At 47.2% G+C, this 12539-nt stretch overlaps 1 protein-coding gene across 1 annotated transcript in view; it reads right to left on the bottom strand.

Annotated features, from left to right (window-relative positions):
• The window catches only part of AGBL4 (AGBL carboxypeptidase 4), a 590265-nt gene that overhangs the window by 104396 nt on the left and 473330 nt on the right, over positions 1-12539 (bottom strand). The window contains exon 7 of the mRNA XM_089912066.1: positions 3809-3920. Within this exon, the coding sequence (XP_089768192.1) occupies positions 3809-3920 (112 nt within the window). The remainder of the gene's footprint in view (positions 1-3808; positions 3921-12539) is intronic.

The raw sequence follows: 12539 nt of genomic DNA, 5'->3' as shown, positions 1-12539 counted from the left end.
CTGAAGTACTATTTATTCATCCATTTCTCTCCCTCGCTCAAGCGGTTTTGATGGCTCTTCAGTGATGATACTGATTCTCAAGATTGAGAGAGCTTGTGTGCCACAATATTCCCGACAAGAAGCACTTTGTTCCACTGCCTTAATTGTTTTTACAGTTATTATACTTCAATTAAAAATCAGATTAAAAAAGGGCCTAAGACTTTGATTTAAATGAGAAGAGAGCATTGGACCACAGGAAGAAGCCACATTCCTTGCCCATGAGCTTCCTCACAGCTGCCCTGTTGTATATGCTGCATACCCACCCCAGCAGCTGAGCTCTCCCACCTCCATTCTGTGGCTCAGCTTGCCCTGGGAAGCCCTCTCCCCTTTCCCTGTCACCTCCCTCATCCCTAACCCATAGCCACCTGATAAAATGTTTCCCATTCCTAAAGGTCCAGTCCAAATTCCTTGAAAAAACTTCCTTGGATCCCCCTGGGGATGCAAGCATGCACGCGCGCGTGCACACACACACACACACACACACACACATACACACACACACAACAATGCTCACAGATATAGACCCTGCTCATCAGCGAGGGTCTTTCTGATTCTCTGCCTGCTGATCCTGTGAGCAGAAGGCCACCAGGATGGAAGGTGTGAGGCTGTGAGCATTTAGAAACAAGGTCAGAAGCTGTCCTGGCAGTTTAGATAGCTCTGGGGTTGAGCGATTCTGATGATGTCTGTGATGGTGAAGGTCCAGGGTAGAAACACATTTAACGCTATTAGGGCAGATGCCTGGGGCACTGCAGTGTTTACAGCTGGGCACATTGACTCTCGAAGTCAAATGTGAATTTGAATGGGATACAAATAATGTTTGTTGAGGATCTGGTACACACCCGGTATTGTGTTAGGTGCTTTCACATAGCTTTTTTTTAAACACCTCTGATGTTTCTTCCTTTAAAAAAATATATATTTATTTATTTTAGCTGCACCAGGTCTTAGTTGCGGCACATGGGACCTTCGTTGCGCCTGTGGGATCTTTAGTTGTGGCATGCAAACTCTTAGTTGCAGCATGCAGGCTTCTTAGTTTCAGCATGAGAACTCTTAGTTGTGGCATGCATGTGGAATCTAGTTCCCTGACCAGGGATCGAACCCGAGCCCCCTGCATTGGGAGAATGGAGTCTTACCCACTGGACCACCAGGGAAGTCCCTCACATAGTTTTTAGGTAGAGAGATAGTGTAATTTGTCATCCAAACAGGGATGCTTTTAAGAGTGGAAGTACGTACCATTAATAAATACTCCAGGACAATGGGTATAAACCAGAACTGCCCTGGGCAAGCCGAAACTTTCAACCATCCTTTCTACAGATTACACTTTGTACATTCTTTTGGTAACCCTTGACGCAATTTGTAAATCTATATTTATCAGTATTTACTTGTTTAATGCTTATTCTCCCACTAGATTGTAAGAGTTAGGGTTTTGTTCACTATTACGACTCCAATGCCTGGTAGTTAGAAACTACTTGATAAATATTTGTGGAAAAAGGAAGGAAAGAATGGAGTAAGATTCTGGGCAGGGGGGCGGGGAAGAGAGGAAGAGACGGAGGGATCCAGGGTCCTGGTCCAGGTCAGCTTGGCTCTGATGTTAGTGTTCTACATCCTTGCTTGGGGCGTAAAGGAGTGGACTTTCAGGAAGAAGGCAGCTCCCACAACTCCCTCAGCATCCAAGTGTGTTTACTAAGGTCCAACCAGGTGATGATACATCTAGTCATAGCACAAAGAATATCCTAATACCTCTGAAGCTCGGCCTTGCCTGATCTGTATTCTGTAACAGGATCGAGTGCCCAGTTGCCTGGGAGCAAATCAATGACTCCAGATTGATGATGGCAACGGCAGGCTGATGCCTCTTCTCTTTAGCAAACTTGACGCCCTCCCTTCTGTTCCTCCCCCAGTTCTCTCCTCGGGGATTCACCTAAAACACCACTTTTTTCTGAGGCCCCCACTCTGTCACTTCTCCTGCCTCGTGTCTTTTCTTTGATCATGCCTCGTTGTCCCCTCTGTGAATAGCTCTTTAGTATCTATAAACCATATTACAGTGGGCATAACACGATTTGCCATGTTCAATCCAATGCAACTCAACAAAGAGTTATTGAATAGCTATTATCAGCCAGATCAGAAAAAAGGTAGAGGCTGTCCTCTTTTAATAAGAAGGTGGCAGAAGAAGGAGGTGTCATGATTCTATCAGGGAAACTACAGTTAACACCGAGGTCTGGGGGACAGAACCCAGCTGACAACAGACACCTCCTGAGCAATTCAGAAACAGCATTTCTCTGCCAGGAAAGGTGGTCAGGATGGATCAAAAGTTCAGCGTAATAACGGGGTTTGGAGAGTATAGCTAACACTTTCTTTTGTAGACAAGGAGAGTTGAATTGCAGAAGGAAGCAGATATACTAAAGCTATGGCTACGTAAGCCCTGACAGCAAGTGGGTTATAAAAAGACCTAGGGAAGCAAAGATCACAGAGGAAGATAAAAGTGGCAGTTGAGTTAACTACTTTGCACCTAAGGACTTACTTACTTTTTCATTAATCCTTTGCTCTAATATATACATTTGTTTTTATGTACACAGTTCTGCCTGGTCAATACATACTGCTCCTTAATTTAGGATATTCTTGTTGGTATCTTCAAAGAGAGTGAGTAGAATGAGGTACACGGGTGCATCACTGAAACACCCCAACTTCGGGACCTTTGCTGTCTTAGCAATCACTGTCTGTCACCTGATGGCAGTCAAGGGGTCATAAATCACAATCGTCAATGTTGGAAGAGGCTCACTCAGACGTAGTCTCACTATAATGTCTTCCAAACAATTGAGTCTCCTCCATGCACTATTTTCGACAGTGTCATTTAGCTTCAAGTTGAACACTTTTAGTAAGGCCAAGTTCACAGGTCACACACCCACTCCATCCTCAGGCAGCTCTAATGGTTAAGAAGTTTTATTTCTCTATCGACCTTACCTCTTGCTTTGGCCTCCACCTGGAAGATGTCTGACTATCCTCCTTCACAACTCTTCAGACAGAATGATGGTGGTCGGCCTCCTTTCTTCTCTAAGCTATGAAACCCCAATGTCTTCTCCTATTTCCCACAAAGTCATGTCCCTGTGAGCAAACTCAGTGTGGACATCCCCATTCCCCTTCTTTCTGGAATAGCAGGCCCTCTTCTCTAGGAACAGATCCATCACTACCATCACACACCCCAAGGTCAACTACATGATTCCAGCGAGGCTGTCCTGTCCTTACATATCCTTGCCTCTTGGGCCACAGTTGCCCTGCCCAGAGGTGGCCGTGTCCTCCAGTTCCTGCGCAGAGGAACTCCAGTCCCTCTTGGAACTAGAACTAGAATATGAGACTGAGTCACTCTCTAGTGGGGGAGCCACTGGATGTGACAGTTGACACAAGCTCCCTAGAGATGCAGGAGGCCAGGCTACAGTCCTCAACTGTATATGAGGCTCTGGGATTCTTCTAAAAGCTTCTCTATTCTGTGTAAACTGGTTCAAGTTGTATTTCTTTCGCTTGTAACCCAGGAGCCCTGATAAATGTGCTCCGGTATATTTCCTCCACCCCACGAGATCTCCACAACTGAAGCCAGTATTCATGAGGGGTGGGGAGGCACTTGTCCGAGTCAGAGAAGAGACCAGCAGGCCTAGTCCCTCCCGGGTTTCGACCCTGAATTCCTACTTTGCAGGTCCTAGTGGGCTTTCCCAGTACAACGCTGCCCTTTCCCAGATCAAGCCATAAGACCAACAGCTGCTGAGGGGGTTCAGTTACTCACTGGGTCGTTGTACATCTGAATGATGAGCTGTTTCACCCCATGCAGGGTGGGGTGGGCCCATGGAGAGGGATCCAGCCAGTGACGGTTCAGGTCGAACCCCATCAGAGAGCACCTAGGCAGTACCCAAAGTCAGAGTCAGTACAGGAGCAGTCATTATGTCACTTACCTAGCACATGTTTGTTTGTTTGTTTTTTGCCAGAGACAGTGCTGAGCATTTAACACGTGTTAATTCAGTCACTTTCAACAACGCTATGAGGTCACTATTATCATAATTCCTCCTTTACGGAAGAAGAAACTGAGTCACGGAGAGGTTCAAACATATTTCTGCGGAGCAGTCTCACTTCAGTGCCCATGCCCTGAGACCACAGACGCATGCGCATCTCCAATACAGGGCCAGAAGGAAGGCTCAGGCCGAAACCATCGCTTTCCCCACTGTTCCTCTCTGTCTCACACCCACAGCCAATCCATTGTGTCTACCTTCAAAATATACTCAGAACCCAGCACTTTTTATCATCTCCACCGCTATCACCTTGAGCTTGGACCAAGGTCCGGAGTATTGTAATAATCTCTTACCTGGTCTTGTTTCCACCCTTGCATCATCCTACCCCACCTCTCACCCTACATACCCTCCCCCTTTTCCACACAACACCAGGGTGATCCTATTAAAACATAAGTCTGACGGTGTCCCTTCTCTGCTCAAATGGTTCTCTGCTAGATGCAGAGTAAGAACCAAAGTCCTTACCACCAGCTACAAGTGCCCATGTGGTCCACCCGTTATCTTCTCTGAATTCAGCTCCTAACACGGTCACTCCTGCTTCTTCTGTGCCAGGTTCTGGCCTCTTACTGTTCCTCCAACAAACTGAGTGCTTCCAGCCCAGGGGCTCTCGTACAGGCTGTCCCCTCTGCCCGGAAGCCTCTTCCTCCAGGTAGCTGAGTGATTCGTTCTCACTTAGTGCCAGTCTTTGCTCACAGGTCACCTGCTCAGTGAAGGCTACACTTCCCACCTTCTCCACAATTTCCCATGGGCACATTAATTTCTTCACCAGGGCAAGTGGGACCGTGACCTCTGGTCTCCTCCTATCCCTCTTCCTTCCCTTTTTACCTCCAGATCGACTCAAAGCCTTGCTTGTCCTTGGAAAGATGCACCACCCCCAGGTCTCTGGGCCCACGCTTCCCTCTGCTGGGCCTTTGCACACTGTAGGCTTTCTCCAGGCCAGCCCAGGCTGAGGGGCAACTTCAGAAACCCTGTTCTTGCGCACAACTCAAATCACCGCATCCATCCTCTTCCTTTCCCCAGAACGTCTCCCACACAGATCTGACAATCTTGCCTTCTTGATCAAGATTCAGCTATGGGGGCTTCCCTGGTGGCGCAGTGGTTGAGAGTCCACCTGCCGATGCGGGGGACGCGGGTTCGTGCCCCGGTCCGGGAGGATCCCACATGCACGCGGAGTGGCTGGGCCTGTGAGCCATGGCCGCTGGGCCTCTGCATCCGGAGCCTGTGCTCCACAACGGGAGAGGCCACAGCGGTGAGAAGCCCGCGTACCGCAAAAAAAAAAAGGTTCGTCTATGATTCTCCATCACCTATAGGATAAAATTCTGCTCTTCACAGATTTTTAACCAGATTCAAAACTGATGAACTTTTTGCCAAATTTTTCCCCCCTTCTTTGCCCAAATTGTTCCCCTTTTCTTTTCTATCCCTTCCATACCATCTTATTTTACTATTTTACCCATCCCTACTTATTTTCCCACCCCCTCTATTTCCTTAAGTAATAAAACTCAACCCCCTCTCAGCTTGTTACATTTACATCCCCACTGCTCATCTTACTCAGAAAAATAGAGGATTCTACTGAGGACCCCTCCTTCAAGGTGGTTGGGTTGTTGTTGGGGAGTAAATAATAATAATTTCCCCCATCACTTAAAGTAAGCTGGCTGGGAACCCTGTGGGAGAATAACGAATGTTTCGTGGGGACACATAGGGGAAGGCTTCACTGAGGAAAAACCATTTGAGTTGGGTCTTGCTGAATGAACAGAATTTTTCCAGGTTTTGGGGGCAGAAGGAGAAGTGCAAGCAAAGAAAGGAACTGTGAAGCCACCCAGGCTATTGGGGGAATGGTAGACAATTTGATTTGACTGAATCACAGAGTACTATGTAAGTATGTAGTGAAGAGGTGGTGATGGTGAGCTGTAAAGGGAGTGGGAGGGGAAATGTAAGGGCCTCGAGTGTCCGGCATGGAGTTTCACTGTTTCGTCTTTGCATTGCTATACTTAGATGAATTGGGTGCTGGTGTTGGCTTCTCACTGATGGCAGAGTGGGGACAGAGACAGTCATATGCAGGTTACAACAGCATCATCACCACAGTCAAGGGGTCACAGTCAGCAGACATTACTTTGTCCCAAGAATTAAGTACTTCACTAAGTGTGAAATACTTTATCTATGTCAACCTTATGAGGGAGGTACTATTATTATTCCCATTTTGCAGATGTGGAAACTGAAGCACAGAGGGTTATAAACAACTTGCTTGAGAGAAGGGGTGATGTCAGGATCGGTTTACAAGCAGTCTGACATTCCGTGCTCACAAGAAACATAGTCTAACAGGAGAAAGAAGATCTGCTCACAGGCTTATGTACATTTATAATTCAGGACCAGTTTATGAGGATTAAGTGAGGACAAACTTAATTTAGCACAGGTTCTGGCACATAATAGCAGATCAAAAATGTTATGTTGTTGTTTCCTTGTACTTTATCATTGTTTTGTGCTACATGCTATATAAGTGGCACAGGGCTTCCCTGGTGGCGCAGTGGTTGAGAGTCCGCCTGCCGATGCAGGGGACATGGGTTCGTGCCCCGGTCCGGGAAGATCCCACATGCCACGGAGCGGCTGGGCCCGTGAGCCATGGCCGCTGAGCCTGCGCGTCTGGAGCCTGTGCTCCACAACGGGAGAGGCCACAACAGTGAGAGGCCCGCGTACCGCAAAAAAAAAAAGAAAATAAGTGGCACAGACTAATCGGTCTGTGGTCCATCAGGGGCTGGAGTGGGCAGCAGACAGCAGTGGTCAGGGATGACCTCCTGGCTTTCTCCCCAGTCTGGAAATCAGGCAGATCTGAGTTCACACCCATGCTCTGTTCCCTCTTAATGTAGTAGGCATTTGCCCATTTTCTTTGGGGAATTCCTAGCACCTAACTCTGTGATTAGATGGGGCAGCATTAGGGAGAGTTCGTTCCTCCATCATTAAAAGATGATGACACGGTGGCGGTGCCTTTTCTCTTACCCCAGAAGAGAGATGGGCCCAATGACTTGGCATCCAGGGCAGTGGCAGGAAACCGAGACTCAGGCAACAGCTACTTCTGTCCAGCACTTAAATTTGGACTAGGTGATGCCACGCTGGGAGGTGGGTCATACAGCAGTGCTACCGTGGAAGAGAGATAGATTATTCCTGCCAACAGACAATTTTTCTGCCCTCCAGAGCTACTCTGTTAATTAGTTGTTTTCCAAGTCTGGTCTTCCAGCTTCTGCTTCGTTCTGTAAGCCCCTTCCTATAAATTCCATTTTTGCTTAACTGGCGGAGTCAGTTCCTGTTTCTTTAACTGAGAGCATCCCTAACCGTATGGCTCTGTGGGCTAATTTATAGAAAATTCCAGCAGGCCCCTATATTGCCCACTTCCCGATGGCTGGTTACCAAGGAGACAAAACCATTGGCCTGGGTGCTGTTCCCAGAGAGCTCTTCCAGCCCGCACTGAGCATCTAAAACTTTGGAAGGGAACATTGTCGTTGATGACAGGACTTAATCATAAACTGTATCCTTTGAGATGGTTAGCTTACCTACCTCTCCCTCTTCCGAACAAGAATGTCCTCAACAAAGTCTTGGCCAAGTCACCAGGCTGTTCCATGACGCCTCCAGGACCTGGTACTCACCACCTCCCCAGGCAGCTTATCCCATTCTTGGACAGCTCTGTTAAGAAAGTCTTCCTCCTCTTTAGCTGAAATTTGTCTTCCGGTGACTTCACCCATCAGTCTCAGTCTTTCCCCACGGAGTCACACAGAACAATGAGGCTACGTTGGGAAGGCCCGAAGCTTTGGGAGTCAGTTAGGCTTAAGTTTTGGCTGTACTCCTTACCAGCTATGTGACCTTTTTAAAATTTCTTCTTTTAAAACCCCTCTGGGCTTCTGTTTTATCATATGTAAAATGAGGATAACATCCTCGACCTTCTGGGTTGCATACATGAACTAGTGTCTGTAAATGGCCCAGCAGAATCCTCAGGCAGAATGAATATTGAATAAATGGTAGCCAGTGATGGACAGTGGCAGTGGTGGTGACTGTGGTATCGTTGAAATTGTCTAAACCTAAGTATCTTCTACTCCAGGAAGGCTTGCTGGCTTACTCTCCGCAAATGTGGGATGGGTGCTTTTCCTCTGCTCCCATGATCCACTGCTCCCACATCGGAGTGGCTACAGCACAACATATAGTAATTATTGAGTCTGTCTCCCCCACTGGACCATGAATTCCTCAAGTGCAAGGATGATGTCTTATTTGTGTTTGTACTCCTGTACCTGACAAAGAGCCTGGACTACAGTAGACATTAAAGATTTAGTTGTTGAATGAACATTTCATTCTTTCCCAAGCATTTTCCTATCTCATATGATACAGTTCTCACAACCATCCAGCCACACAGGTGGATTGCGTTTTTCAAGTGGCAGCATTGAGGTCCAGAGAGGGTAAGGTAAGCCATTCCTCCAAGGTCGCCTAACCTGTACTCCACAGGGTCCAGACTGGAATCCAGCTGTCCTGGCCCTGGGCTCCATGGTCTTCACACCTGGCCACACTGCTTCCAGGAAGCCTCTCTGATTCAAAAAAGTGAGATTTGAAACTGAAGGAAAAGTGTTATTGGCGAGAGATCCTGAAAGATCCACTCCTTGATCCAGCCTACAGATGAAAGCAGAGTATGGCTGGTGATTCAAAGACAACCCAATCCCCAAGAATCCTGAAGCTCTTCAGAAGCTAAAGCATTTGCGGAACTCTGAAATCAGTAGTACCTGTGCTGGGTTTTTCTGAGATGATTTTTAAAGACTGCTTCTATTGGCAACCAGTCTATCAGTAGAAAGAGTGCTATTTATTGAAGAAAACGTCTTAGTAAAGTTGCAGGAGCCCTGGCTAGGGGCTGGGGGACAGGTCTCACCTCTAATATCTATATCATCTTGGGAAAGTCACCTCCCTCCCCTGGGCTCCATGCTCTTCTCTGTAAAACAAGGGTGTTATACTTCACTCATGGAGGACTCTTCTAGCTCTCTCATTAAGTGATTCAAAAGCATCAATAATTGGACTTTACCTCCAATGTTAGGGACTTGGAGGAAGCATACGTTTTGAATAAAGTGAAGTTGAAATACAAGGAGAACAAAATATTCTAGAAAAAGGATTGATACAGTTTTTAAAAGAAATGCCAAATAGTTAAGGGTTACCAATATCTTACATTAATTACACGCATTTTCCAACATTTGAGATTTGCGTCAGACCCAGTCCTTGCCTCTAGGAGCTCTCACATTGCTCAGAGCTTTGAAGAGAAGATGGGAGTTTGCCAAAGTCAAGACATGAGAGAGCATGCCAGGCAGAGTTCATGGTATGTGCGAAGTGAGGGAAGTAGAAAGCTTGGAAACTCTAGGCATTTCTAACAGTGTTATGCTTGTGTTTTGTGCTGTGTCCTTCCCTGGACTATAGGCACTGGGAAGGCACTGCTGGTGCAGGTTCTTACTCTTCAGTGGTTTCGGCTGCCTAAAGACAGGGGAATGGACAAGATGACCTCCAGATGCCCGGCTCTCACCCCTATGGTTGCCACTTTAGGGTCCCTTAGTATGAAATCTGGGGTCTCTGCTCTGGGCCTGTGTCTCCTTGGTCCTCTACTATTCTGCTATTTATTTTCAAGGTAAAATTTCTGCATGAGCTCAAAATCAGGACCCATGTTCTGACATGAGTGGGGCTATCTATGGCACCAAGAATATTGAATATTTGACATTAGGACCATTCTAGAAAATCCAAATTTATGAAAGTCAAGTTTATATATAACTTCTTCCTCTTGAGTTGGAGATACTCTTGAGTGCCTTTTCTTTCTTCTTCCAAACTGTGAGCCCAATAAGGTCAGGGAATATGTCTGTGTCATCTTGCCTACCTCCACTCCAACTTCCCTACTATAGACTGAAGTGCTGAGAAGGTTCAATATATCTATTGAATAAATAGATTATTGAATAGATGCACAAGTGCATGAACAAATACCCGGAAGGTTTGTAAACAAGGTTTAGATAATTACTTGAAGACATATTTTGAAAAGTATTTAAGCACTTGTTACATGCTAGACACTCTCACAATAGCCAAGTGAGGTAGGTAGTATTTATCCCCATTTTATAAATGAGCAAATAAAATCCAAGAGAGATATGACTTTGAGAAGGTCACTTGATAGCTACTAGAATATAGAGCTGGGATTCAAACCCAGGTCTTACTGAACCCAGTGACCCTTTGGGGTCCCCCCAGCCATCAAGGAGGCTATGTGATCTGTGAAAGAGTTGCTAGGCTACTCCTCTGTCTGCTCTTCCAGTATTTCTCTCCTTCTCTTCTCCCCAACGGCAGGGATACATGGTTCCAGAGAACATTATTTAAATGGCAAATAAATGGCTCCATCTTGTGAAGGGCATTGTGCCTCATCCCTGTTGCAATAATGGCAGCTGGAATGAGAGCAATGATTTTAACTCCCCTCCTTGTGATTTCCTTTTCATATCCTCTAAAGGGTAGAGAAAAAGGCAGTTTGGTGCCTCCAGGTCAGTCTTGTCCTGAGCACGGCAGGGCTGTGTGCTCCTGGAAGGGTGGCGTTGACAAGTGGAGATGTATGGGGCACGCATGCAATCGTCCCTCAAACACAGCAGTTTTTCAGCATTATCAATGAGCTGCATTGGATTAAGTATATTTGCACCAAAAGCAAAATAAATATTGCTTTATTCAATGCCACTAAGAGGTTGGGATTCAATTGCCCTTGGCCTGAGGCACCTTCCAGCTCTATTGATTGGCCGGTGTCAGGATGCCAGACAAGCTGTCATCAACAGCTCCTGCAAAATGCTTAGCAGGTGGGCTGGGCTCTGCTGTGGTGGAGACAGAGGGGAGCGGGCAGTGTCCTTTGTCTCAAACACACACACGAGGGATAATTATAACAATCACCTCCCCATCACCACCACCGAGATATTTAAAGCATTTCCCTCACACTCCTTCTTAGATGATCGCAGCAAGGATGTGACCCAGGCTGTGGAGGCAGAGAAGGAGGGTGGATACTTACATAGGTTCCAATTCAGAAGGATTTGGGTTTGAGTCCCAGATTGACCACTGTGTAGTTTTATGACCTTGGACAAATTCACGTTTTGCTCAAAGACCTAAAAGCACTGGGAGGGCAGAGACTAAATCAATTTCATTTGCCATCCAGTCTTCAGTGTTAGCCCAGTGTCAGGTACACAGCCAACTCGCAGTTAAACTGAAGAAATGGAAATAAACAGAAAGGTTAAGTAATTTGCCCCTAGCTCAGCAAGGACCAGGGACAGAGGCAGGACTTGAACCTGGTGTGTGCAGCTCTAAAGTCTATGTTCTTAACCATCACTCTATTCTCTCTTAGCAGCCCTGGGAGTCAGCTCAGGGCCTGAGGAACTCATGTGAGGTGAGGGGTGGATGCAACGCCCTTAATTTTTTTTTTTTAATAAATTTATTTATTTTTGGCTGCGTTGGGTCTTCGTTGTTGCGTGTGGGCTTTTTCTAGCTGTGGCGAGCGGGGGCTACTCTTCGTTGTGGTGTGTGGGCTTCTCATTGTGGTGGCTTCTCCTGTTGCGGAACATGGGCTTTAGGCAGCTGGGCTTCAGTAGTTGTGGCTCTCAGGCTCTAGAACACAGGCTCAGTAGTTGTGGCGCATGGGCTTAGTTGCTCCACGGCATGTGGGATCTTCCAGGGCCAGGGCTCGAACCCGTGTCCCCTGCATTGGCAGGCAGATTCTTAACCACTGCGCCACCAGGGAAGTCCCAACACCCTTAAGTTTTAAATGGGGAAACTGGCTCTCAAATAGGACCTAGCACAAAAGGTACCTTTATGCAAATTGACGAAAGGTGCGCCCCCCCACCCCCACCCGCTCCAGGCTGACAATTTAGAAACAGGTGCCCCTTCTGGGTGGGTGAAGTACAAAATGATGTCACTTGTTCTGGCCAGACGTGGGGTCGGGAGCAGAGTCGCAGCCCACCTTGACCCCCTGACCAGGAGCCTTTGTGCAGTGCACAAATTGCATGTCCATGGGAGGAGGCCCTGGACATGCCCAAGTTTCATAGCAGAGCCAGGATGAGCACTCAGGGTTCCGACCTCCAAGGATCAGCATGGTCTTGACCCTGTAGTGGTGGTCCTTCTGGCAAGGTGGTAGGATTGGGGAAGGGGGTGATGAGACCATGCCTGGGGAAGGGGTCATCTCTAACACTAGACTCCCGGGGCCCTTTCTCCTGGAGCTTATTCCTGGTGGACAAGGAGAACCGTCATTGGAGCGCCCTCTCCCTTCCCGTGGAGATTGTGTGCTCCGAGATTCAGCCCCCTCCTTTCCGGCTCCTGCTGGTCAGCAACAAACACCCGGGCTTGGGGGGATTTCCACCCTGAGGCTTAAAGCGATTCTGAGAGCCAGTCACCGAATAGAAGGACCCAAGATTCCATAAAACCCAATCTCTCCATTTCAAA

This window comes from Delphinapterus leucas, chromosome 1, assembly GCF_059928025.1.
Source record: "Delphinapterus leucas isolate spDelLeu-1000000601 "Yukka" chromosome 1, BTC_Dleu_Yukka2, whole genome shotgun sequence".
In the NCBI taxonomy this organism is placed as follows: Eukaryota; Metazoa; Chordata; class Mammalia; order Artiodactyla; family Monodontidae; genus Delphinapterus; species Delphinapterus leucas.
This window is presented reverse-complemented; position numbering and strand designations above follow the sequence as displayed.